Source organism: Mirounga leonina, unplaced genomic scaffold (assembly GCF_011800145.1).
Source record: "Mirounga leonina isolate KUSES-001 unplaced genomic scaffold, KU_Mleo_1.0 Mir_176, whole genome shotgun sequence".
Taxonomy (NCBI): Eukaryota; Metazoa; Chordata; class Mammalia; order Carnivora; family Phocidae; genus Mirounga; species Mirounga leonina.
The window spans coordinates 7,581,565-7,607,796 of NW_023270454.1; the positions used below are offsets into that span (position 1 = coordinate 7,581,565).

A 26,232-nucleotide genomic window follows, 5' to 3' on the forward strand; every position below is an offset into this window, starting at 1 on the left:
GAACTGCTCAGTAAACGTCCGTGCTCGTTGACCTTCTGGCGAGGCACCCATGGAGTGCCTCGCTCCTCAGGTTTTGGGGGTGACCTTTCCCCTGGCCGTGTTATTTCCAGCCTCTCGGACGCCACGTAATCCTTCCCTCCTTGACCTTTCTCCCTCAGGGCCTCGCCGTAATCCAGTTTATTTCTTTGAACGTGGGTGGTCACAAACCTGTTTCCATATTGCTTTTTAGTCTGGGAGGCTGCGTGGAAAAGAGGAGACACATTGCAGTTCCATTAACCACCCCTTTGTGGGCACTGAGGTCCTTCTCAGGTTGTCACAATTCTACGTAGTGTCTTCGTGCTATGACTTTCCTCGAGTTGGAGGATTTCCCTAAGGCAGGATTCCATGATCCTCTTTTAACATTCTGGTATTTTCCAGGTGCCTGGGTGTCTCAGTCGGTTAAGCATCTGATTTGGGCTCAGGTCATGATCTCAGGGTCCCGGGATGGAGCCCCGCGTTGGGCTCTGCCCTCAGTGGGGAGCCTGCTTCTCCCTCTGCCCCCCCCCCCTGCTCCTGCTCTGTGTCTCTCTCAAATAAGTAAATAAAATCTTTATTTAAAAAAAAAAATGAAGTAACCCAACTCATGTGGATAGACAAGACACAAAGGTGGTACGGGGGGTGAGTAAGGGGAGGCTGGAGAGGCTTGGGTTTCTCCGTTCTTCCTGTTCTGCCAGGACGGCCCCCAGGTCTCACCGCCTCCACAGGAAGGTCTGAGGCTGGACTTCTACTCAGGGGCCCTCGGTCTGTGCTGGGAGCCAGGGTGTGTGAGGGGGTGGGCACACGGCGTCAGCTGCTGAGCCCATTTCTCAAGTGGTGAAGATACTGTGTAGCACATGATGCTCTCAACCCCTAGGCACCCGGGGGAGCCTTTAGTAAAATACCAGTTTCCTTCTCCTTTAAGCTAGGGCTGGGATGTCTCAGAGGACTCACCTAAGAAGTAAGATTTTTTTTTTTTAAGATTTTATTTATTTGTCAGGGAGAGGGAGAGAGCACAAGCAGGGAGAGTGGCAGGCAGAGGGAGAGGGAGAAGCAGGCTCCCTGCGGGACTCGATCCCAGGACCCTGGGATCATGACCTGAGCCGAAGGCAGATGCATAACTGACTGAGCCACCCAGGCATCCCAAGAAGTAAGATTCTTGATCACTCTTTTCCCTCGACCCTGAGTTCTGGGCACATCTTTCTAATTCCTGCCCCCAGAGCACACCTCTAGAGGGGCCCCTGCTCCCCTTCAGGACTCTGGTCCTCCTGTGCACACACAGGCTCCCCCTCAGAGCTGAACCATTCCCCCACCAGGCCACTGAAATAAGGCTGAGGCTAGAGAGGGGAAGGGCCACCAAGTCAGACAAGCTAAGTCATGGTACCTTCAGGGTCAGAACCTAGGCAAGGGATGAATCTATTACTCTGCTCTGAGGGGCCTTGTCCTGCAGCCCAGTGGAGGGGGTGGGTATGGTCCCAGGGAAGCCTAACTGGTCCCTTGTGTCCCTTTCGCTCCCTCCTGTTGAGCCCAGCCTGGGAGCTGTGTCAGACGTGACCGCAGGGGGTGTCATCGGGTCCGGAACGCACAACACAGGGATCAAACATGGCATCCTGGCCACCCAGGTGAGTCCCCCTGCTTGGCTGCTCCACGACTGCCAGCGGGTGGGGGATGGGACGGACACCTCCTCCCGGCAGCTCCCGGGAAATCAGAGGCTCCATGGGCAGTGTCGGCTCAGCTCCACGTAGGTCTCAAAGCCAACCCTTGTTCCTGCCTCTGACAGACACTTGGCAGGTGCCGTCCAGCCACTTTATCTCCTCTAAGCCTCCTCGTCCACAACGGACACAAGTGATGAGACCCCCCCCGGCCTCTCAGGAGCGTCCTGGCCACCCTGTGGAAAAGGGCAAGCGGGGCGAAAGGTCTGAGCCAGGAGCCAGACAGGGCAAGAGGTCTTCCCAGGGTAGCAAGTCGGGGAGGGGCCAGAACTGGAGCGGGGGCTACCTGGAGTGGAGTCCGGCCTGTGTGGGCCCGGATCTGCCCCTGACCGCCATTGAAAAGCATTTCTTAAACTTTATGAGAGTCCGGTCTGGGGAACTGGCTATAAACACAGATTCTGGACTCGGATCTGGGTCCAAATCCTGCCTCCAACGTGTAGAAGGCATGCACCTGTAGGCAAGTTTTTAACTCCTCTGGACTTCCGTGTTTTCATCTGTAACTCGGAGAGAACAATCCTCAACCCAGGAGGAGCAAAGGAGCTGGCGTATGTTACTTCCGTGGCTGAGCCAAGGGCAGTGCGTGATTCCTGTGTCGGGAGCCTCCCTTTGGAGGGGCTTCCTAACAGGCCCGGCCGTGCGCACAGGGAGGCTGGCCGCTCACCGTCGGGGCCGGGAGAGATCCCCTGTTCCCCGGGCGGCACTCCACAGCTCGCCTTCTTTTTCCACCTGCAGGGGCTCATCTGCACTGTGGGCCGTGGGACCTCCGGCCCCTGGAGCATTACGGCTAAGCACTGGGGCCTGGGTTTTGCATCCCAGCTCTACCAGTATGGTCTGTGTGACCTGGGGCAAGTCTCTACCTGGCTACCTCAGTTTGCTCACCCGGAAAATGGGGATGGTCACAACAGCAATGCATCTGGGGTGCTTAGAAGATGCTCAATAAACATTCGTGATGGGTTTTGCGTGTCATAAGATAGGGCCCTTTCCGGAGCTTACACTCTGTGCTGTAGAAGAAATTTCAGGATTGCTGGGGATCACTTAAGTGACCCCCAGTCAACTACCCAGGTGTATGGCTCTCTCTTGAGGCAGACAGACGCCCCAGCAAGCATTGTCTGAATGTGACCTCTGGGGACTGGGTCCCAAGTGCTCCAGTCTCAGAGCAGCTCTGAGATCAAAGGAAAACAGCCCCAAAGCAATTTCTAAGAGAATCATTTTTGGGGGGGGCCCGGGGGTATTTGTTTCCCTGAACACCACGAGGGAAACCTAATTCACACTTGGCCTTAAAACTTCACTTTGCTTTCTCATCAGCATTGTGCACGGACTCTGGTTGCTCTTGTCCTTCTCCCCTCCCTCTTTCTACCATGAAAGCCCCACAGAACCCGCAGGCAGGCGAGGGGTGTCCTGAGAGAAGGGCGTGAGCCAGGAAAGGGGAAACTGACCAAGGGCACCTGTGCTCACCGTGCTCGACCCCGCCCACAGGCAAAGCGTGCTGGGCTTTGAGGCACCTGATTCCCAGGTACTTGGAGTCATCTGTGGACATGCCATGACCGCTCCAAAGCTGGGTCCGCTGCCCAAGAGAGCCCGGTGGCAACTGGGGGAGTCGGACAACAGCCGCCCCCCAAGATGAGGCCACCGTCCTGGTCTACTCTCCAGGGCTGATGGCAGCTGCTACAAAAACGTTCAGCAGAGTATGGCATAATTCTGAAGGGCCACAAATCAAAACGCGCATGAGATTTACTGGCCCCTTTTCTTAGGAAGCTCAGCTGAGCAGGACCAGCACCTGGAAAGGAGTTGGAGAGCCCCGCTGTTTTGTTTTACATATCCTACCAGTGGCTGGGAGCGAGGGGAGGGGATCGACATTTCAGGGTCTACGGTACACCAGAGACTCAGCTGGATACTCCCTACACTGTCTCTGAGACAGTTATTGTCCTCGTTTTACAGATGAGGAAACGGGGGTTGGGTAACATGCCCAAGGTCACACAGCGAGTAAAGCAGTGCCTACCTTTAATTGTTGCTGGACCCTGCTGAGGGGTTTCACTGACCAATTCTCACAGCTCGGGATCGTGGACAGAATCTGGTTTCTATAAAAACCATTCTGATGCCCTCACTCCTACAGATGGCCATGGTGCCCCATTTCTGCCAATTTCTCCCCTCTGGTCTTGGTCGCTGTAAATTGGAATTCGTTCAGCTTCTCTGTTCTCTCACCCGAGCCCCCAGCAGCCAACTACACGTCAAAAGCAATTTGCATCCGAATTAGCAGGTAGCAGAATGTGGAGAAGTACTTAACAGGTCCTAAAAGAGGATTCCTCTGGAAATGGGGGCCAAGGCTAAGAGACGGGGGGCTGATGCCAGACCCTTCCTTGCCCCGTAGCCCTGTGGCCAGATGGCATTGATCTTCCGGGGATAGGCACCACGTGGCCTCACTTCCAGGATAGAGAGAGCGGGGTGTCTACGGGAAATGCCCCCCCGGGTTCTGAGTGCTCTTCTCCCATGGCTAGGTGGTGGCGCTGACCCTGCTGACGGCCGACGGGACCATTCTTGAGTGCTCCGAGTCCAGCAACGCAGAGGTGTTCCAGGCGGCGAGGATGCACCTGGGCTGCCTGGGAGTGATCCTCACCATCACCCTGCAGTGTGTGCCCCAGTTCCACTTGCAGGAGATCTCCTTCCCCTCAACCCTGGAAGAGGTATGGGCATCTTGTTCGCCACCGCTCAACCTCCCAAAATAAATGGAGGATGCTGACGAATAGGCCATGCTCCACTGACAGCCCCAGGGGAGGGGGGAGGGGCTCTGCAGGCCCCCTGAACAGGGGAGTGGGCTGACCTCTCTAGGTCTTCCTTGGCCCAAGGATACTGTGGCCAGGTCCCTTTCTGAGCAGGTCAGTGAAGCTCAGAGGAACTGCAAGGGGTTGACAGATGTCTGGGCGAGAAGGGAGGTTGGGTAGAGACTTGCCGGGGGAGATACGGTGCTGGCATGAGCTGACTGCTTCTGAGAAGGCATTAACTCTCAACTGCACTGAGCGATAGAAGGTACCCAGGATTCTCTTTACAATGGCTTCTTCACAACCAAGTGGGTGGGCTAACTTTCCGTCTGGCTGGCTGCCTAAGGTCACATGCAGGGGATGTGGATCTAGATGATGGAGGGCAGAAAGGATGACTTCTGACTCACAGCAATGTTTTTTTTTTTTTAAAGATCTTATTTATTCATTTGACAGAGAGAGAGAGAGAGAGAGCACAAGTAGGCAGAGTGGCAGGCAGGAGAGGGAGAAGCAGGCTCTCCGCTGAGCGGGGAGCCGGACGCGGGGCTCGATCCCAGGACCCCAGGATCATGACCTGAGCCGAAGGCAGCCGCTTAACCGACTGAGCCACCCAGGCGCCCCGTAATGTTTTGGGAATGAATGAAAAGCATGTTGGTTGGCTGGCTGGCTGGCTGGCTGGCTGGCTGACTGGCTGACTGGATAGATGATGGATGGATGCATGGATGGATGGATAATTGGATGCATGGATGCACAGATGCACGGATGGATGCATGGCTGGATGGGTAGCAGGCAGCAGTCGTGAAATGCCTGGTAATCACTAAGCTATGGGACTCAAATTTATGGTTCCAAGTTCCTTGGTCTTTGAGTTCCTCCATGGTCACCTTATCATTCAAGATGAGTAGACCCTCTGCACAGTTGCAATAGGCAATGATGTAAGCCCTACTGACCCAGTGTGGGTAAGGTGGGGTTGGCGATCCAGTTCACTTGGCCTTGAATGCTGGCTCTGCCACTTTTCACCTGTGACCTTGAGCCTATCATTGAACCTTGTTAAGCCCTAGTTCCTCATCCAAAATAAGAGTTTAATAATACCTACCTTAAAGTACTGAGTCTGAGGATGAAATCAGGTAACACACATAAATTACCTAGTTCAGTATTAAAATATGTCCCCAGTGGCGCCTGGTCAGTGATAAAAGGAAAATATTGTTACTTACTACCAGGTCTAAAATCCTGACCTCAAAATTTCTAATGCATGAAGCCACAAGGCAAAGGCCTTAAATCCAGAAGGTCCCCTACTAAGAGGCATCGTGTTTGGTGGGAATTATCCCCAGAACTCCCAGTCGGTGGTAAAAAAGTGATTCCACAGCTCTAGGGGAGGCAGCATCGATCCCTGGAGTACCAATAGTGAGCCTGATGGGACAGTAATTGGCAAGCGAACTGCCTGATGCCTTGGCCCAAGAAAGTAGGACTAGTTTGGGACAAGGACATTTCATGGAATTGTTTGGCAGGGACAAGGTGTGGCTAGGAAGTCCCACAAGGGTCTGGCTGGAGGTCCACATGACTCTGCCTGGAACCAGACTCTGAGATCTTAGGGGCCACCTAGGCCTACCTCAACCAGCTACAATCTTCCGGACCACCACTAGAGGGCAGGTCTAGACCCCTTGTTCACTCCCAAGTAGGGTTCAGAAAGCATCCTACATTCTGTTCAGTGCCAGACATACTGATTGAGGCCTCCTGTGGGGTCAGCATTTGAGACTCATATGACACTAGGGCTAACTCCTAAGGCCATGGAATAACATTCTGAGCACCCACTGCAAAGATCGATTTTCCCTTCAGCCCTCTTGCCTCTAGTATTCTCAGGCTTTCCCTTCTGTACTACTTAGAGGGGTGACCCCTCCATCCTGGTCATGCAGCAAGATGTGGCACAGACCCCCACTGAGATACAACCCACGCATTCTTCTCAGGCTTCAGCTGGGAAGCCTGGGTACCCCTTTCTTCTCCTCAATGGACCCAGTGGCAGTCTGCTTCTCCCCCCACCCTTGGCATCTGCCACCATCCATCCTCTGTACCCTCCAGGTTGTCTTGCCCCTGGACTGGCTGCAGAGGAGATCACGGATGCTCCAACTTCCCTCATCCCTGTTGCTTCTGAACCAGGCATTCCAGTCTTTTCAGCCAAAGCATTTTTAACAGGGAATTACAGAAAGGTGTGCAGGGGGAGGTTACAAAGATCGATCATCTTGGTCCCCACTCTGAGATTAACCATATATGCTGACATGGCTAACAAAGGCACGGGTGTGTTGGACCTGGGGCTCCAGGACCAACAGACTAGGCAGCCTGCTCTAGGGCTTGAAACTGAAGACAGTAGCCAGTGCAGATGGCCCGGACAGGAGCTAAAGAAATGGTTCATAACAACTGTCAAGTCCCAAGGGAGCCTGGCAGAGAGCGCTTTGGCCAAAGTACGCTCTGGGAGGGAGATTTGGAAGAGAATGAGGTAGAGTGGGTATAGACTGGAGAGGTACTCAAGGGGCTGAAATACAGAGCCAAGCCCACTTTTTTTAGGGCACAAATTCAAGAGATACTTAAGATGAGTAACCAGGAGGACTTGGCAGCTGAGTGTGGGTTTGAGGGAGTCGGAGGCAGGAGGCAGAAATGGTGTTACCACTGAGGTGGAGCATCCAGGAAGCACAACAGGTATGGGGAGCGATATGATGAGCTTAGTTTGGGAACTCAGGTTTGAGGTGCCTCAAGTGGAGGTATGGGAAGGCAGCTGGCTTTGCATGTTTGGAACTCAGGAGGCAGAGGCTGGAGGTAGAGATTGGGGGGTTGTATTAGTCTGCTAGGGCTGCGGTAACAAATAGCACAGGCTGATCAAGGTGTCTACAGCGTTGGTTCCTTGTGGGGACTCTCCCCTTGGCTTATAGATGGCCGCCATCTTGCGTGTCCTCACATGGTTTCCTGTCCATGCATATCTGTGTCCTAATCTCTTCTTACAAGTACACTAGTTATATTGGATTAGGGCTCACCCAATGACCTCATTTAACCTTGATTACCTCTTTAAAGTCCTTGTCTCCAAATATAGTCTTATTGTGAGGTAGTGGAGGTTAGGATTTCAATATATGAATGTGGGATGTACACACTAGAGGCCAAAGTAGGGGTCTTCAGCCCCCTAGGTGGTCATGGGGTAGGCAAGATCACCCAGAGACAGTGAGTTTGGGTGATAAGGGAGCGGAAAAGAAGATGGAAAGGTGTCAAGGAGGAGACCGAGGAGGACGGGTTATAGAGGAATGAAGCCAATGAGGAGAAGATGACCACAGAGGCAAGGGATGCCTGGTGTCTGGGATGGAGCGGTCAACAGGGTCCAAGGCCATGGGGAATTGGAGTGTTTACTGGTCTGGTCATCGGGAGGCTGTAGCTGACCTTGGTGAGGATGGTTTCAGTGGGGAGCATGGGGCAGGTTAAGGGATGGATGAGCATCACCAACGAGGAAGGGAGATGGGCAGCACAGACCACTTTCAAGCAGAAAGGGGCTGTAATGTCCTCTGCTGTTGAATCTAATTTCCTACCTCTCACTTAGGTTAGCACTTGTTAATTGTTAAGCTGAAGGTTTTGACCCAGAGATAAAAAAAAAAATGCTGCTTTTTGCCAGTAGGACTGGCCCTCAGGTTCCTACTAGGATATTGTAGCTGAGTAGATGGTTGGTCTCCTAATACCTGGTCTGTTCTCTTTCTGCTGCTCCTCCGACCCAGCTGAGATTGACTAAGATTGATTACAGCCAAGTCCTGGTTCTAGTGGAGCCTATCTCAGACCGTCCTCCCCTACCCCAACACGCTCACATATGCACGTGCATGCATGCACACACACACACACACACACGCTGGCTGGCAAGGATTTTTTTGCCTTAACTTACCTCAACATGGAGACTTCTAACTTAGACACTACATCCTTGAAAATTCTAAGTGACTCTAGGCAATGGGCTACATTCTTCTCATAGCTTCCAACTTCTTTGATTTTGAAAAGCCATGATGACACATGAGAAATAGCAGTTGCAGTCTCCTCCCCTAAAAGACAAAGTAGGCGCACACAGACACACCTAAACACACACACACAGTTACACGGCAGTAAACACTCAACAGGATGTAATGAAAGGTCTCCAGGGAGGGAGGCAGGGCCCCCATCTGGCTGTGCTGCTACCCTGTTTGAATAGGGTCCCCTGCCACCCTGACTGAGCAAATACCTCACATTTGGGGTGCCCAATTTCTTTACCTTTTAAAAGCAGAGTCAAAGCAGATGGCCCCTAATGTCTTTCTCAGCCCCGACATTCTGTAAGTCAGAGCAGTGCTTGGATGCGAAGCTCTCCCCCCATCCGCTCGCCACACCCTGGAGGCAAGGGTCACCTCTGGCATTATTGTTTCTCTCCTTTGGAGCAAGTGCTTGGGCCCTACCCCCAGGGAAAGGCACGAGCCCCGTGAGGAACACCCCCACAGCTCCCGCATAGACCCCAGCTCACCCCGAGAGGGCTCATGGAGCAGCAAGCTCTCTGTGGATCTCCCCCTTTCTGTGAACTACAGGGCAACAGAGCCAGCCTGGCTCTCTGAGAAGCCCCATCATCGGCTTCCATCAAATTCCACCCACAGCCTTCCCCACACTCTCAGGCCAGAAACGAAGGACTGCCACAGAAGGTCAGGGGCATTTGCAGCTCTGTGATTTGTTCCAAGGGCTGTGTGCAATAAGTGGCCCCATATTCAATTTGCTTTTGCTCTCGCCGCTCAAAGCAGCCTTTAAAGGGCACCTTCGAGAGGCTTTGAATGTTTAGGAAGAAGAGCTAAGTGGATAGAGAGAGCCACACAACACGGCCTTGCTCCCCTCAAAGGAAACAAACCCATACCCGTAATTTCTGGCCATTTAGGTTCCCGGAAACTGTCCCACCTCCACTGGGGTGGCAGACTGCTGCCCTGAGTGTTTAGCTCTATGTCTGGGCAGCTCCCCAGCATCATGTCCTCTCTGGGCACGGGCTTGTCCCTGACGGCCAAGGCCACCAGGTTGGCTGGTCCTGAGCTACAGGAGGAGCATTTGAGGAGTAGGATGACAGGAAGCCAGGACAAAGGAGAATGACAGTTGCTTCTTGTGCATAAAGTTGGGTTTGAAGAGCTAGGTGCTCCACCATTTTTCCTTCCCTTACATGTCTTTCCTTCCCTTTTCTCCTCCTTCCCTGCCTTCCATCCAGCACGTGTCTATAAATACAACCTACCATGGGTCTTCCAGCCTTGATCTCCAGAAGAGCCCAAATACACCCAGCATGAGGGGTGTGGTGTAGAGGTTGGGAATACTTGTCCAAGTCACACCACCAGGTTTGAAGCCTGGTGTCTCCACTGACCCTGTCTGGGTCTGGAGAAGTCCCCTCACTTCCCTGAGCTTGGATTCCGTACCTTTGTGGTGGGGATAAGAGCTCCACTGTCCCCATGGGATGTCAGGACTCAAGGAAACACAGCAGGCGAACCCCCTTTGCTTCTCTTTAGAGTGTCAGAGAGAGGAACCCCCCATGCCTCCTCTCTCTGACTTTACTCACAGAGAATATTACCCAGAGACACCTGCTGTGTGGGTAGAGCCCAGAATCCCAGTCAGTGCTGTACTTTCTAGGCTAGGGGTGCTGGTCACACTGCTTTGCTCATGGACATGTCACCACTTCTTGAAATGTCCCTCCCCCCCTTCTGCGGCTCAGTGATTCGTTTCTGGAGGGCCGGGATTTTATCTGAGGCCTCTTGTTCCCCAGCATCCACAAAATAATGGCAGTACTCAATACAAGGTAACTCAAGGTCAGTTGATCAGCAATTTATTAAAAATCCATCCTTCCTGGGATTTACCCCATCTCCTCCCACCATGCTGTGTGGTGGTCCATCTCAGATACAACATTACTGAGTCCCTTAAATACATTACAACATGATTTCTGAATGCTGCTCAAAGCTGTATGAGGGGAAACGGTCATTCCTGGGCCTCAGGGAGAGTTGCAATCAGTGTATCCAGATGCAGGCAGGTGGGGCAGGGAAAGTTGGCTCGTCCAGTTTCGTGGTGCCAAGAAAGGGGCAGCCTTCACGGCTTTTCTGACAAAGTCTCAGCATTTTAGACTCCCGTCATTTGGTCGGTATGGGATCTCAACCAGTTCGAAGGCGTGAAGATTTTCGAAACTGTTGTCAACCTTTTTGCCCTTTATGCCCCCCAAAGCATAATGAGATGTGATGAGGACAGCTGGCTGCCACATCCCCCCGCCTGCAGCAGCCCAGGAAGCAGGATTGGTCCCAGCGTGTCACCGACCTGGTCAGCAGCATCCGGATGACAGCCACTCCCTGGTGTGGCTGTCCGCTGAGGCTGAGAGCCACCCCCCACCCCAGTCAACTTGGAGACCTCTGCTCACAGCCTGATAGCCAGTTCCCAAAAGCCAACTCAGCAGTGCCACAACATCTAAATCGGGGTTGGGGGGGCCGGGGGGGGAACAACCTCTAGAACCCTTCATGTCAGTAATGTGCCAAGGGAGGGGTTCCTCTGGGACCCAGATGGTTGTGCTAGTGCTCCCAGGAAACACAAGTCAGATCAAGGAAGTCCATGATCCTAGGGACCATCCTCCTCGTTAGGATGGTTTGTAGGTCCTGAAGGAGAGAGTTTAATTTACAGTGTGTGTGTAGGGGTGGGGGTCACCGTTCCACTACCATTCAGCAGCCACTTCGTGCTCAGTTAGGGGCAATGGAGAGTCCAGAGCTTGATTATGAATGGTTCATGCCTCTAGAAGCTTATAATTATGTGTGTGAGTGGGGGGCGGGGGAGATAAGTCTTGTTTCTCTCACGCAGGGAGGAAAACAATGGCAGGGAGAGGCCCAAAATGTAATGGGGGTTTGACTCTTCATCACTCCATTCTAGGTAGGAAGCTGAAAACGCCATTACATTTACTACTGGGATTCTGGGCAATAGAGTGGGAGGGTCCGGGATGCAAACCATGAGGAGTTGGGGGGTTTTCTCCTTTCCAGTGTCCCAGCCACTCCTCCAGGCCAAGCCAGCAGGCTGTGTTCTTGGCTCTCCCAGGGGGAAAATCAGCTCTGCCCAGAGGCTTCCTACCTGAGAGCCTTTGGACCATGGGTCCAACACCCTGTCAGGATGGAAGTGATAACGACGGGGGCCCTGAGATTTCATCCTAAACTTTTCCTGGGCCTCCAGCATAGCAGAAAAGGCCTTCCTCTTCAAATATGGAGGGATAGGGTACTCCAACATTTTCTGTGCAAGGCATTGTGCTGGCAGCTTAAGGCAAGGGATTGAGAAACTACAGCTCACAGGCAAAATCTGTCTCACTGCCTGTTTCTGTAAATAAAGGTTTATTGGCACACAGCCACGCTCATTGTTAATGTATTGTCCGTGGCTGCTTTCATGCTGCCACGGCAGAGTTCAGTAGTTGCAACAGAGACCATATGGCCCCCAAAGCCTAAGATATTTCCTATCTGGTTCTTTACAAAAAATTTTGCTGATCTCTGCTCTAGCAGGGGGAGCCAAAGCTGGATGAGATAGTCCCTGACGTACAAGAGAAGGTTGCCCAATTTCAGAGACAGACGGAAGCTTCAATAACTACAGTACAGTTCTGGGATGGATGCAATATAGGTAGAAGCCACTTAGAATGGGAGGAGATGGCTTTATGAGGAACATTTCAGTTACACATCGCAATTCAGGTAAGTCACTTTTCAGGTGCTTAGTGGCCACTTGTGGCCAGGGGCCGTTGTATTGGACAGTGTTCGTGGACGGAGGTCACAGATGCTGAACAAAGTTGTGTGGGTTTTATTCTGTAGGAAATCAAGAGCTGCTGGGGATTTCTGAGCTGTGCTTTGGATGTTCTCTGGAGATGTTGTCTGGAGAGATGAGAAAGGGGGGATATTATGAGGCCAGGGCAAGAGTATGGTTGACAGCTAAGAAGGGCATGTACCACATCACAGCAGCAGCAGTGGGGTCACAAGAGGAAGCTGGGGAGACATTGGAAGAAATACGACAGGGGACCAACGGGTTGGAGTCGGAGTGGGGTGGGGGAGGGTTAGGATGACAGCCACGCCGCTTGAATGCAACAATCGTCCACCCATCCTTGTACCCCTGACTGTACCATGCACTGGTTAGCAAGTCGGGGGGCCTCCCTGACAGTCATGACAAAGACCCAGAATTCCAAAGTTCCACTGCTCTCGGACACGCCAAACTGAAGTTCTAGATGGGTTCATCTCAGTGCTTCATCTTGATTTCACCTTCCTTGCTTGCTGATCAGATGTGGCCAGCCTCTCTCAAGCTCACCAAACTCTTTATAGACACTGTATTGACGCATGATTGGATCCAGCCATTTGTCTATGCTAGGTACCAAAGTCCCCACAGTGTGTTTGGTCAATAAGTTTTTTTTTTTTTTCCTGTTTTCCCTGACACTCTGTCCTCCCTCACTCACATGGTGAGTTTCCAGCTTATAAAGTGCTTTTAAATCCATGATTTCCCCTGCTCCTCACAACAGCCCTAGAAGGAAGGAAGGAAAGGTATTACTGTCTTCATTCTACAGATGGGGAGATGCAACCCACAGGCCTCAAAGGGCTTCTGTAAGTTACAGCTAGGGAATTTTGGGGGAATAGGACTTGGTATATCGATGTGTGTGTCCCAGCATTGATCAAATTCAGAACCAAACTGTTCCTTGGGCACATGCCACATGGTAGTCACTGTACTTGGGAGCTTTGATGTAGATTGTCATTTCGTTGCACAAATGCTCACCTGTTATTGGTGGGAAAACCAAAGTTCAGGGTACATGGCTCCTTCAAGGTCATGCAGCTAGTAAGCTGCAGAGCAGGGCTCAAATCCAGAACTTGGTGCTTTTCCTCCACCTCCCAGCTCCCTGTCAAAGCCCCAGTCTATCTACCCTTGTCTCAGAAACTGTCCTGTGTCTGCTTGATGGGTTTTAGGGAGACATGGTTTGCTCTGTGGTGTCATCTCCAGGAGTGCAATGATGAGTCGTAGTAGAGCGGGATTCTTCTGTCCGTTTTATTAAGGACCTGTGATGTGTTAGGCATTATGGGGATAAAGGATGATGGTGACAAGGATGATGGTGATGACAATGATGACAATACGGGGGCAGCAACAGCAGCAGTTGCTTACCATGTGCAGTGCTTACCATGTTTGTGACACCATTAGTGAGTTTCATCTTTATACCAGCCCCGACATGGGTATTGGTATTAGTCCCATTTTATAGATGAGGAACCTGAGGCACGGGGATGTTAGGTGCCTCGCCCAAACTCATATGGCTAGGAATTGTTCCAGCCAAGACAAATAAGAAATCATTTCTATCCTCTGAGCTGCTTGGGGAAGTCAACATGCAAAAGGACCATTTTAATGTCCGGCATATTACAAGCCACATTCCATGTCAGTTGACAATGTTAGGACAATTTTAAGTATTTTCTCTTGACGGGGAGAAACTGATGCACCCCCAGGCCCTGACTCCCAGTACTTTCCCACCATCATCCTGTAACTAACACAGTCTTCCCTTTCTCCTGCCGAGGTCAGGTTCTTAACAACCTGGACAGCCACCTGAAGAAATCTGAATATTTTCGCTTCCTGTGGTTCCCGCACAGCGAGAACGTCAGCGTCATCTACCAGGACCACACCAACAAGGTAGCAACAGCATCATTCCCATCCTTACACAGAGCCTGCAGTCCCCAGGGTGGCTGACATTTGTCATTGTCCCGATGATCAGTGAGGTGTGAGAGGGAAAGCAAGAGTGAACATCACTGAGCACGAGGACAGAAACAGAAAAGGTGGGAGGGTGGAAGGAGGAAGGAAAGTTGGCCCATAAGGGTGCAATGTGACCACAGGTAGGGATGTGTAGGAGTGAGGTCAAGAGACAGCCTAGATGTGGGAGAGGGAAGCAGAAGTATTGGCAGGACGGGATAGGATAAGATGAGTTCAAGGTGGCTGGGCTATACCTCTAACCACCTAATACACCTCCACCTTCCCTCCAACACCCCCATCTTTCCCACCCCCAACCGGACAAGTGAAGGAATCAATAGTGTTGTCTCTCCCCTTAGCAAATGGGCTGCTTCTTGGCAGAACACAAAGCCATCACTTAGGATGAATGTTCATGGGACAAATCAAGCAAAAGCAATGACACTCATTGTGTGTTAGGGGCTGGCAAGGGGTTCGCTGGACGCCTGCCTCATGGGCCCAGAAGAGGAGGGACAGATGTACATCTTTGTCTTGTGCAGAATAAATACATACATAAATACACATGAAATGAAAGGGGCACGAGATTTGGCTGTGTCACCAAGAAGTGAGGCTCTCAATTGTCCTGATAGGTGGGTCACCCCCCCCAAACACACACATGTAGCCACTCCTGGGACACATCTCTCTCAAGGGAACACTGTGATGCATAGGTCAGAAGGCAGCCACTGATTCCTACTCCAGAAACCAATAATGCATCCTATGGTAACTAACAAATTTAAATGTATATGTATATGTATTTATATATATATGAAGGCAGCTGAGCTCTGGCCCTGAACTGATCACAGATTCTTCTTCCCAGCCCCCCTCCTCTTCTGCCAGCTGGTTTTGGGACTATGCCATCGGATTCTATTTACTGGAGTTCCTGCTCTGGGTCAGGTAGGAATGCAAGGGTACCTTTTTCCAGTATCTGCTATATGCTATTGAGGATGTGGTCCATCGGAAGAATGACACCCTGGGGACACCTGGGTGACTCAGTGGTTAAGCAGCTGCCTTCAGCTCGGGTGGCTCAGTCTGTTAAGTGGCTGCCTTCGGCTCAGGTTATGATCTCAGGGTCCTGGGATCAAGTCTCACAACGGGCTGCCTGTTCAGCGGGGAGTCTGCTTCTGCCTCTCTGCCTGCCGCTCCCCCTGCTTTGTGCTCTCTTGACAAATAAATAAAATCTTGAAGAAGAAGAAGAAGAAGAATGACACCCTGGCCTTTATGCATGTAAGTTGGTTCTGTGTCCTGGGTCTAGATCAGTGATTTTCAACCCTACCTGTACATTCAAATCACCTGAGAAGCTTTTTAAAAAATACCAATGCTCAGGCTCCACTATCTGGCCCCCAGATGATGTAAATGTTCTCATATTGTCCTATTTTCTACCTCCTTCCCAGCCTAAAATCTGTGCTTATGCTCAGGCCCCGTGTCTGCCGGTAGACATGGAACTCTGAGCGATGGGGAAGGTTTCATGGGGCCTTGAATGGTAACTTTGCATCCAGCCAAGACATGGAATGGCGTCATATAATTTTTTGAAATAGTTTATACATGCAAAATAATACAGAAAACATAAAGTATAAAAAATCATGTAATAAGCACCCATGTGGTTACCACCAGCTTAAGAAATGAAACAACACAAATAAAATTGGAGAGCTCTTTGTGAAGTCCCAAATCACAGCCTCCAAGGGATTACTAAGAAGTAATCACCGCCCTGAACTTCATGCTTATCATTCCCTTGCTTTTTAGTTTTATGAATCCTGAAATAATTTGATTTGGTAATTCAGCTTCAATAGTGACAATTACCCATGTTGATATGGATAGCTATTAATTACTCATATTACACTGTTCATGATGTGTTTATCCATACTCAGATTCTATTTGGGTTCTTTCCAGGATTTTTTTTTTTTTCCGTTACAAACGATATTACTGTGAACGGTCTCAACTATTGCTTCTGGTGCCCCTTTTTCTTTTTTTTGTCCTGAGTGGGATTTGTCATGCATGGAATACTCACCAGTGGAATTCCTGGGCCATCGAGTGTATCTTCAGCCTTAATCAGATCCAATTGTTCTCCCAAATCCAATTGTTCTCCCAAGTGGTTATATACCAAGTTACCTCGCTGGGCACTATCAGATTCTCTCTGCTCCGCAAGCCAGTCAAAATTGGAATTGTCAGGCTTTTACATTTTCACGTGACATGTATTAAATAGTATCTTACTGTGATTTTGAATTCTTATTTCCACGCTTACTCATACGGGTGCACAGTTTTTCATTTTATTGATCCTTTGGATTTCTCGCCTGTGAAGCACCTATTTATGTATTTTGCCCTTTTAAAAAATTTGGTGGCTACTTTTTTTTTTTTTTTTACTGTCCTGTAAGGTTTTATTGATATATTTTGGGCACTCAGTTTTTGTGTTGCAACATCTCCCTGTTTGTATTGTCTTTCACTTTTATGGCTTTTTCTTTTTTTGATGTGTAGATGTATTTAATGTTAATATAGTGAAATTTAGCCATCTCTTCTTTCACCTTGGGGACTTCTGTGTCTTATTAAGAAATCCTTCCCTAACAAAAGGGCATAAAAGCCCATCAAGGGTGGGACTGATGACAGGACGTGCGGAACTAGCTGGAGTTCTTGTCAGTCCTAGATGCTGGATGCAGCTGAGACCTTCGGCACCTTCGGCTGGACTAGGTCTGCATCCGGGCATCTGGGGAAGAGTTGGCCTCCCCTGGGGTGGGGGAGCTACAGGTGACACCGCCTGGGACCCACGCTAGGGTGACTAACTGCTTGGAAGGTGTTAAGAGAGTGAAATGCAAGCCAGGACTCATTGCATCTGAGCAGGGAAGGGACAGGGAGCCGTGAGGAAGCCCGCCTGGGGGCCACTGCTCCAGCAGAATATGGATGGGAGCGTGTGGAAAATGCTGGGTGAGGCTTTCTCTCCACCTTCCATCATGGCCTCTCAGGAGCTTTCTGTGTGTGTGTCCAGGGAGCCCGAGCCCAGTGAGCACCCAAATAAGTTGGTCTCTAAATCACTGCTGCCCCTTTCGGGCCTGAGTGGATGCTCTGTGAGAGCTTCGCAGCCTCCGAGCTCAGCCCATGTGGCTCTGGCTTAGCTGCTTCTGGAAACCTGTCCACCCGTCTCACCCTGGCAGCTCTGCGGCGCTCACTAAGCTGTGTGCCCGAAGGGGCGGGAATGAGAAGTGAATAACAGATTGTACTTGGTGGTTTAATGGCTGCTTTCAACAAGACTCACTGTGCGGGGACCCTGTCTGTCCCATCACACTCTGTCCCCAGTGCCCCAAACAGTGCCTGGCACTTACGGGAGGCTCCGGGATATCTGTGTAAGAAACACCAAATAAAGGGGTGCCTGGGGGGCTCAGTCGGTTGGGCGACTGCCTTTGGCTCAGGTCATGATTCCAGGGTCCTGGGATCGAGCCCTACGTCGGGCTCCCCGCTCAGCAGGGAGCCTGCTTCTCCCTCTCCCTCTGCCTGCCGCTCCCCCTGCTTGTGCTCTCTCTCTCTGTCAAATGGATAAATAAAATCTTAAAAAAGAAAGAAAAAGAAAGAAAGAAAGAAGTGCCAGTTGAAAAGCTTGGTGCCTGTCTTTGAGGAGTTCAGTGATGGTCCACTGTAGGAGTGATGGTGGTGGCCAGAGCTGACCAGGACAAAAAGGCAGGCTGTCCGTTGGGAACAGGTCCCTGGAGGGCGAGCCAGGGCCGAGGCCAAGCTCAGCTCCTCTGGTTAGAATACCCTGTGCCCAGGGGCCATTGGAAGCCCCACCACGGCCAGGTGGCCTCTGAGACACCAGAGAGCATCTGCCTTGAAACAGACGACATCCTTCTCCCACCCTGCCCCTGCGGCATGTACCCAGGTACCCTTTCTGAGTCCCAGGAAACTTGGCAGCTTGGGACCATGGGAGGAGCATGAGCTATGGATTCAAGTGGACCTGGACTCTGATCCTCACCCCTTCATATTCCTGCTGTGTGACTCTGGGTAAATCACTCAGCCTCTCTGAGCTGTGGCTTACCCGTGTATAAAGTAGAGCCTCCAGCAATAGTTGGGTTGTTTGGAGGAGTCAATATCGAGTCTGCATGAAAGGTGTTCCCTAGACCTTACTTCCCTCCCTTCTCACAATAGCTTCTGGTGCCCCATCCAAGGGGCAGGATGCAAAGGCCCTGAGTCTGCTGTTATCTGTACCCCCCGTGAGGTGCTCTGAGCAGCTGGGATGGATTTTTGACAGGCAATGAGATGGCAGGGAAGCAACAAGGGACAGGGACAGGTGTCTGGAGAGGGTACCTCTAAGCAGAAGCCACCCACAGGCAGGGAGAAGCCAGACCAAGCCTTGTGACCAGGAGTCTTGAGTGATTCCAGGAGGGCATGAACTACCACTGACGTGATTCGAGCCAGTTCAGCTCGCAGGAGCCCGAGCGGGCAGGAACTGGGTTCATGAACGGGGTGCCTGGACAGGCCCCCGCAACCAGCCTCAGGGCCTGTGTCCCCTTTGGGTATGTATCTAAAAGAATTGAAAGCAGAGACTTAAAGAGAGATTTGCACACCCATGTTCACAGCAGCATTATTCACATTAGCCAAAAGGTGGAGGCAGCCCACGGGTCCGACATGTGGTCTCTACTTACAATGGCATGTTACTCGGCCTTAAAAAAGGAAGTTTTGACACAGGCTACAACGTGGATGAACCTGGAGGACAAGATGCTGAGGGAAAGAAGCCAGTAGCAAAAGGCAAATACTGTACGATTGCACTTGTGTGAGGCCCCGAGAGCAGTCAAATTCATGGACACAGAAAGCAGAATGGGGGTTGCCAGGGGCAGGGGGACAAGGGCATGGGGAGTTGTTTACTGGGGACAGAATTTCAGCTTTTGCGAGTTTCCGGAGATTCCACAACAACGTGAATATGATTAACACTGCTCAGCATCATACTTAAAAATGGCTTAAGATGGTGAATTTACGGAGGGCTGGACGAACCATGAGAGACGATGGACTCTGAAAAACAAACTGAGGGTTCTAGAGGGGAGGGGGGTGGGAGGATGGGTTAGCCTGGTGATGGGTATTAAAGAGGGCACGTTCTGCATGGAGCACTGGGTGTTATGCACAAGCAATGAATCATGGAACACTACATCTAAAACTAATGATGTAATGTATGGGGATTAACATAAGAATAAAAAAAAAAAAGATGGTGAATTTAATGTTAACGTATTTTTTGCCACAATTAAGAATGAAAAAAAAACCCAAACACTGAAAACAAGGTAGTCGTCAGTGACAGAGTAGGGCATGCCTGTGGGCTATCCAGAAGGGGCTTCTAGCAGGGTCGGGAGGGTGACGTGGGGCCACATCTGCGTCCCCAAGAAGGTTTCTGAGCTCTGGAGAAGGGGAAGCGACAGAGTCCGTAGAGGAGGTTTGTAAGGAACTCAGCCTATGGTTTGTAAGCACACAGCTGGGACTCACTAAATGCTGGATAACAGGATTATCTTTTTTTAAAAAGATTTTATTCTTCAGCGCGCACAAGCAGGGACAGGGAGAAGCAGGCTTCCCGCGGAGCAGGGAGCCCGATGCGGGGCTCGATCCCCGGACCCCGGGACCATGACCTGAGCCGAAGGCAGACGCTTCACCGACTGAGCCGCCCAGGCGCCCCGATAATATGATTATTACTTGCCCCTCTGTGCTGCCCCTCCAGCTCCTTCCTGCCGGGCCTCGTGGGCTGGATCAATCGCTGCTTCTTCTGGCTCCTGTTCACCAGGAAGAAGGAGAGCAGCAACCTCAGCTACAAGATATTCAGCTACGAGTGTCGTTTCAAGCAGCACGTCCAGGACTGGGCCATCCCCAGGTGGGGACTGTGCGGGCCAGGCTGCAGGGGGTCGGGGTCGAAGAGACCCCTTGGGTCCTTGCCACAGCCCCGGAACATACACTGTCAGCCAGGTTCCCAGCCCTACCCATTATCAGTAGGGGGCACACCGGAGGCTGAGTCCCCTTCTGGCACCCTTGTACCTAGCCGTTCTTCCTGTGAGGGGACACCAGTCGCAGAGTGCCCTCTGTTCTCCTGTCAATCCCTCTCCAGCCCCGGGGTGGGTCCCAGCACATGGGCCTGGAGTGTGGGCCTTCCTGCCCAGCTTCTGGACAGAGCCCGCCTGGCATGCTAGGGGCAGGTACTCTGCCGTTGGAGGGGTGCCCGGTGAGGACCTAAGCTAGGTCTATAGCCCCAGAACTCATGACAGCTTTGTCTCAGACTGGTCCCCTCCCTCTATCTCTCTCCAGGAAAAGGGGGTGATGGTGCCCAGGGCTTAGGGGATGCCCCTGTCACTGCGTTGAAGGCCTGAGGCATTACTGTCCCAGGGGGGATGTTAGAACAAGTGGAAGTATGAGAATCGGACTTTGTCAGAAAAGGAAGAGGCCTGGGGGGTGGGACAGCTGTGGCCAGACCCCCAAGGGGAGCCCGTGACTGGGTGGGGGTCCAGGGCCGAACCAGGAGCCATAGCAGCTCCCCAGGAGACCTATTCTCAGGCTCTCCTTAGCAGCCACCGGCGTGGGCCTCCTTCCATGCAGGGAGCCCCCGTCCCCGGCGCGGGCTGGGGGGCCTGGCAGAGCCCTGTGTGAGGGCTCCCGGAGACCCCTCCCTGAGGTCTGGGTTCTGTTCCCCCGGCCAAGTGCAGAGAGAAGACCAAGGAGGCCTTGCTGGAACTGAAGGCCATGCTGGAGGCCCACCCCAAGATGGTGGCCCACTACCCCGTGGAGGTCCGCTTCACCCGCGGGGATGACATCCTGCTAAGCCCCTGCTTCCAGAGGGACAGCTGCTACATGAACATCATCATGTACAGGTGACCGGCTCACTGGGAGCGGTGGGGCTGGGGCTGGGGTGCGGGAGGCAGCCCCTCCGCTTTGGAAGGACCCCTCTGCTCACCCATCTTTCAGGCGTGCGATCTCGTGTGCTTACACTGGTTGATGGTTCTGAGAGCCTGGAACGCTGTGTTGAGAAGGATTCTGAGGCCAGGTTTAGGTTTAGCAGAAAAGAGGATCATGCTGCATTCGAGCTGTCCACCTGGATGCATTTGCCCATCCGGACCACCACCTCCAGGTGCTGTGCAGATACCGAACGCTCACAGCGGCATTATCTTTTTCCTAGTTAGTTACACATAGCAGTCTCCAGGAGAAGGCTTACGGACATGTGCACAGTTCAAGAAGTTCATCTCTTAAAAAATGTCCTGTAAAATGTGTCTGCCTTCTGCCTCCTCTTCCCACCTGTCATTGATAATAGCCCTCTTCTGACCTCGCAAAAGAAAAAATAGCTTTTGCCCAGCTTGAATCTTACTATGATGTATTTCTCCAGCTTGTAAAAACCTCAAACCTAGAGGATGCCTAAAGGAAGATGAAAGAATGCACTGTTACAGAAAGGTGTCATGAAAATCCAGGAGAGTTTTGGAAAGATGCATTGAGTGGGAAGCAGCTTCTTTCACTCAGGGACAGGCTTCTGGCTCAACCTTACCTGTCTGTCCCTCTGTCTGTCTTCTCCGTACCTGTGAATGCAAATCAGAAGTGAGAAAGTTGCCATGGGTATGCATCGTGTTTATTTGAATTTTGAGAAGTTTTGACTTAGACTTTTTCTGTCAGTAAGTCTGACTTGGTTGGGCAGTGAGGACTGACTGACTAGGTGATAAGATTTTCTCTCCTCTCCCTCTCCCCCTGCCCTTCCCCCATTTTCTCTCTTACTCTCAAAGGAAGGAAGGAAGGAAGATTTCCATGGCATTAAAAAAGAAGATGGCATATTTTATATGTTACACCATAAAGATGTGTTCGTGTGTATGTGTATTTAAACTCATGGTAATTTTCAATGCCAGCTATAAAATATGTGAGAGAAAGCAACCCTTTATGAAATCCCTCTGGTGATGAGCAATGAGCAAAAACCCTCAGGTTGCACTGCTGTCCATGTCCTGTGGGCCGAGCTTGATCTCTAAGCCACATGCTGGGCCTGGCAGGGAGAAGGTGCCACATTACTGTGCTGGGATGCTCAGGGCAGGGACAGGGCCTCACCTCCTTCTGCTCCCCACCAGGCCCTATGGCAAGGACGTGCCCCGGCTGGACTACTGGCTGACCTACGAGACCATCATGAAGAAGGTCGGGGGCAGGCCCCACTGGGCCAAGGTAGGATTTGCCAGCGAGAGGCTCATGGGGCCCTCGGCCGGGCAGCCGCTGTGAGCTGGGGGTTCCCAGAGGGTGCCTCTCTTCCCTGGTCCTCGGCCTGCCCAAGGCTCAGAAATTGGGATCCAGGAGCTGAGCGAGTCACAGGAAGGAAGGGTTCCACCGCATTACCCAGACCCAGCTGCCCCCTGCATCCATGTTCCAACAGCTCAGTACTTGGTGTACTTGTGACAACTCCCTTGGAGTGTTCAGAGAAATTTCTCATCCTAAATCGCATTTGATTCCCATAGAAACCCCATGAGCAGGATAAGGCAGGAGTCCGTGAACCCCTTTAACAGATAGGGAACTGAGAGTCTCTCAGAGATGATGAGACTGACTTACTAATTAGCAGTAGAATTGGGACCAGAGCCCTCTCCACTCTCACACTGGGGGGTGCCAAAGGGAATGCAGAGTTTCATGTAAACACTGTAACACCTTCCTTCTTTACCTTCCCAGAGCTTCCTCTCTCCTGTTTGGGTCTCTGCATTATGTGTGTGTGCACACGCGTGCATGGGTAGGTAGGGGTGCATTTTGCACGCACGCGAGTGTCCGGGGATAGGAGTGTCGTGTACGCAGGTGTACAGACTCAGGGTTGCCCGGTTGCAGCCCCACTGAGATGCCAGCCCCAGGGAATAAGGCCAATTGTGTCTGGTTGCTTCCACAGGCCCACAACTGCACCCGGAAGGACTTTGAGAAGATGTACCCAGCCTTTTCGAAGTTCTGTGCCATCCGAGAGAAGCTGGACCCCACCGGGATGTTCCTGAATGCGTATCTGGAGAAGGTGTTCTACTGAAGCAGAAGTGAGCCCACCCCATCTCATCCCTCAGGCCCACCTCCAGTGAGGCTGAAGGCTCAACGTCCCACGGGCCTGGAGGGGAGCAGACCTCTCTCTGCGGGCCCTCTGCTGCCGACCAACCCCCAGCCATGAGCCTGGATCTGCGCAGGGCTCCTTGTTTTCCTAATTTCTATATCTTCACAACAACCCCACGCAAAGAGCACCCAAGTCTCCATGGACTTCATTTATATGCGGCAGTCCCTTTTCCTGAACCTACAGTCACCACATTCTGTTTTCCCAGAAAATAGAGAAACCCAAAATGTTACACTTAAGAGGTTGGGGATTCGGTCATTCACGGGTTCCGCCTTCCAGCTAGGGGTCTGTGACTCCCGGGCCCCTAATAACATGTGTTTGGGCACAGTTGTCGTATGTACTTCCTCCTACACCTTTGAGGGTTTCTCAAGTGCTCTGGGGCTGCCCTCTCCCAGTTTCTGTCTGTCCACCTGACTTCCATCACCTGACCTTCAAACGTCTATTTCAGGGGATGTGTGGGGAGTGGGCCTACTCCTCGCCTTCTTTAAGTAAAGACCAAGAATTATTCACTCTCTGCCCCCCACCTCTTCATCTCCACCTTATTCTTTGGGAACAGGAGCCTCACTTGTTTCCTGGCTTCCCTCCAGAGGTAATGGTCTTGGGCCTGCCTGGAAAATGTTCTTCATATCCTTTTACAAATTTAGTTCCAATTGGCCTCTGACCTATCAGCCTCTGTGGCCATTCTTTTGTGAATATTCACTGAATATCTACTAGGGTGTCAAGTGCTTTGGGGAATTGACAGGACAGTAAAACAGTTCCTGGCCTCAAGAAATTGATACTCTAATCTCAAAATTCAACAACAAAAATGTTTAAGTGGGCAAAAGACTTGAATAAACACGCCACCGAAGATTTCCAAATGGCCCATGAGCACAAGAAAAGATGCTCCACATCACTAATCATTAAGGAAGTGTAAACAAAAACAATGAGATCACTTTATGCCCATTAGGGTCATTATTATTTTAAAAAAACAAGTGTGAAGGACGTGGGAAGAACTGTTGGGCTTCACTGGTGGGAACATAACCTGGCACAGCCATTCTGGAAAACAGTATGGCGGGTGCTCAGAAAATTAAACCAGAGTTACCACATGATCCAGCAGTTCCACTCCTGGGTATATGCCCAGAAAAACTGAAAGTAGGGACTTGAAGACTTGTACAGCATGTTCAGCATTATTCACAATTGTCAAAAGGAAGAAGCGAGCCAACTGTGCACAGATGAATGGATAAGTAGAATGGGTAGTATACACACAGCAGAGTAGTGGTCACACTTGAAAAGGAAGGAAATGTTGACAGGCTACAAGATGGATGAACCTCATGGGCATCATGCTAAATGAAATAAGCCAGGCACAAAAAGACACTGTGTGATCCCACTTAGCATAGATTCATAGAGCTGGAAAGTGGGAATGGGGGTTGCAGGGGGCTGGTGGTGAGGGAGTGGGGAGTTACTGGGGACAGTTTCAGTCGTGGACAATGAGAAAGTTCTGGAGATGGACGGTGGTGATGGTTGAATTAAGCTTAGGGTCCTTCTGAGCACCACACAGGTCGTGCCCTCCCTGGCCCCCCCAAGTGTGTATGACAGGCGTGACAGCTCGTTTTATGTTGTCAACTAGACTCCAATACTGAGTTATTTAATCTAGGTATTGATCTGAAGATGTTTTGTACATGAGGTTAATACCTACAATCAAGTGACTTGACGTAGAGGAAATTACCCTAAAAAACGTGGGTGGGCCTTGTGCAGTTGAAAGACTTAAAAGCAAAAATTGAGGTTTCTGGAAGAAGAATGAATTCTGCCTCAAGAGTTTCTGAGTTTCCAGACTGTGGGGCTGCCCCACGGATTTCAGGCCTGGGAAAATAAGAGCCGACTTCTTGAATGGGTATGAACTGTGCACTGGTTCTGTTTCTCCAGAGGACGCTGACCGATACATAAGGAATGAGTAAAGTTAATAAAAAGAAAAGCATAGCAGGCAAAACTCTGAGGCTTTGGAAATCCAATCACTCTCAGGTTCTACAGAGGAGGAAACCTAGGCTCAGAGAGGTGAAGGAATTTGTCCAACATCACACAGCAAGTTAGGAAGAGCAGTGTCTTCAAACCTTTCAACTGAGGTCTGTCTTGCAGCCCTACATTTTTGAGAGTTTGAATTTCATTTCTATTTTTTTTTTGAATTTCATTTCTAAAATCTACAGATGTTGCATTCTATTTCATTATGTAACTGTGTTTTAAAGTTTTGAGTAATATTTTACTTTCCAAATCTTTAAATGACATTTCCACTCTAGGAAAGAGTGACACGTTTGTTCTGCAGCGGGAGAAGTGCACATACTGAGGGACACACAGTGCAGTGTCTTAAGTCTGAAACCTTGAGATGCAGTAAAACTTCAAGTCCTGGAATGCTAGGGCAAAAGAATGTTGTGGAAATAGACTTTCTAATTATCCGAGAACTCAGATGTCTTTTCTGGCTCAGGCTTTTGATGAATATAATTTACTCTTCCTTTGATTTGGGACCTTCGGATGCCTGAAGGTCATCCTTCCCAAAAAATTATCATTGCAGAATCCTTTCGATATTGAATGTTGTGTCCCGCAAGCCATAAATTGGGCTCCTGAGGGCATCGCTGATACAGATCCACTTTTTCTCTCCTTCCCGATTTCCTCCTTGCTACTTATGTCTCAGATTCCCACTGGCTGGCCTCTCTTCTCTCCCAATGGAAGCCTCAGGTCGCAGAAGCCAGCTCTGCCTTCTGTGGCAAACACTCTCATCTCAAGAGATTTGGAAAATCACGGGTGCTGAGGCCCCAAACCTGTGCTCTGACGCTGGGCTTCTAACAGTGGACGGTGATTGCCCACACCATCTCAAGAGACAGATAGAAGGTTGAGGAATGACGTCTCCCTTGGGCCCCTGGGAAACTACATTATGGCACAACATCAGGGCCACCGTTGGGCCATGAGGGTTCTCGAGGTTAAATTTGGGGTG

At 51.0% G+C, this 26,232-nt stretch overlaps 1 protein-coding gene across 1 annotated transcript in view; it reads left to right on the forward strand.

Moving 5' to 3' along the window:
* Positions 1–23,793, forward strand: part of LOC118022113 (L-gulonolactone oxidase) — a 31,638-nt gene extending 7,845 nt beyond the window's left edge. Inside the window, exons 5-12 of the mRNA XM_035022609.1 lie at positions 1,547–1,637; positions 4,223–4,408; positions 14,033–14,140; positions 15,048–15,124; positions 19,908–20,057; positions 20,881–21,045; positions 22,276–22,366; positions 23,067–23,793. Of these exons, the coding sequence (XP_034878500.1) occupies positions 1,547–1,637; positions 4,223–4,408; positions 14,033–14,140; positions 15,048–15,124; positions 19,908–20,057; positions 20,881–21,045; positions 22,276–22,366; positions 23,067–23,195 (997 nt within the window). The 3' untranslated portion in view covers positions 23,196–23,793. The remainder of the gene's footprint in view (positions 1–1,546; positions 1,638–4,222; positions 4,409–14,032; positions 14,141–15,047; positions 15,125–19,907; positions 20,058–20,880; positions 21,046–22,275; positions 22,367–23,066) is intronic.
* Positions 23,794–26,232: the final 2,439 nt, after the last annotated feature.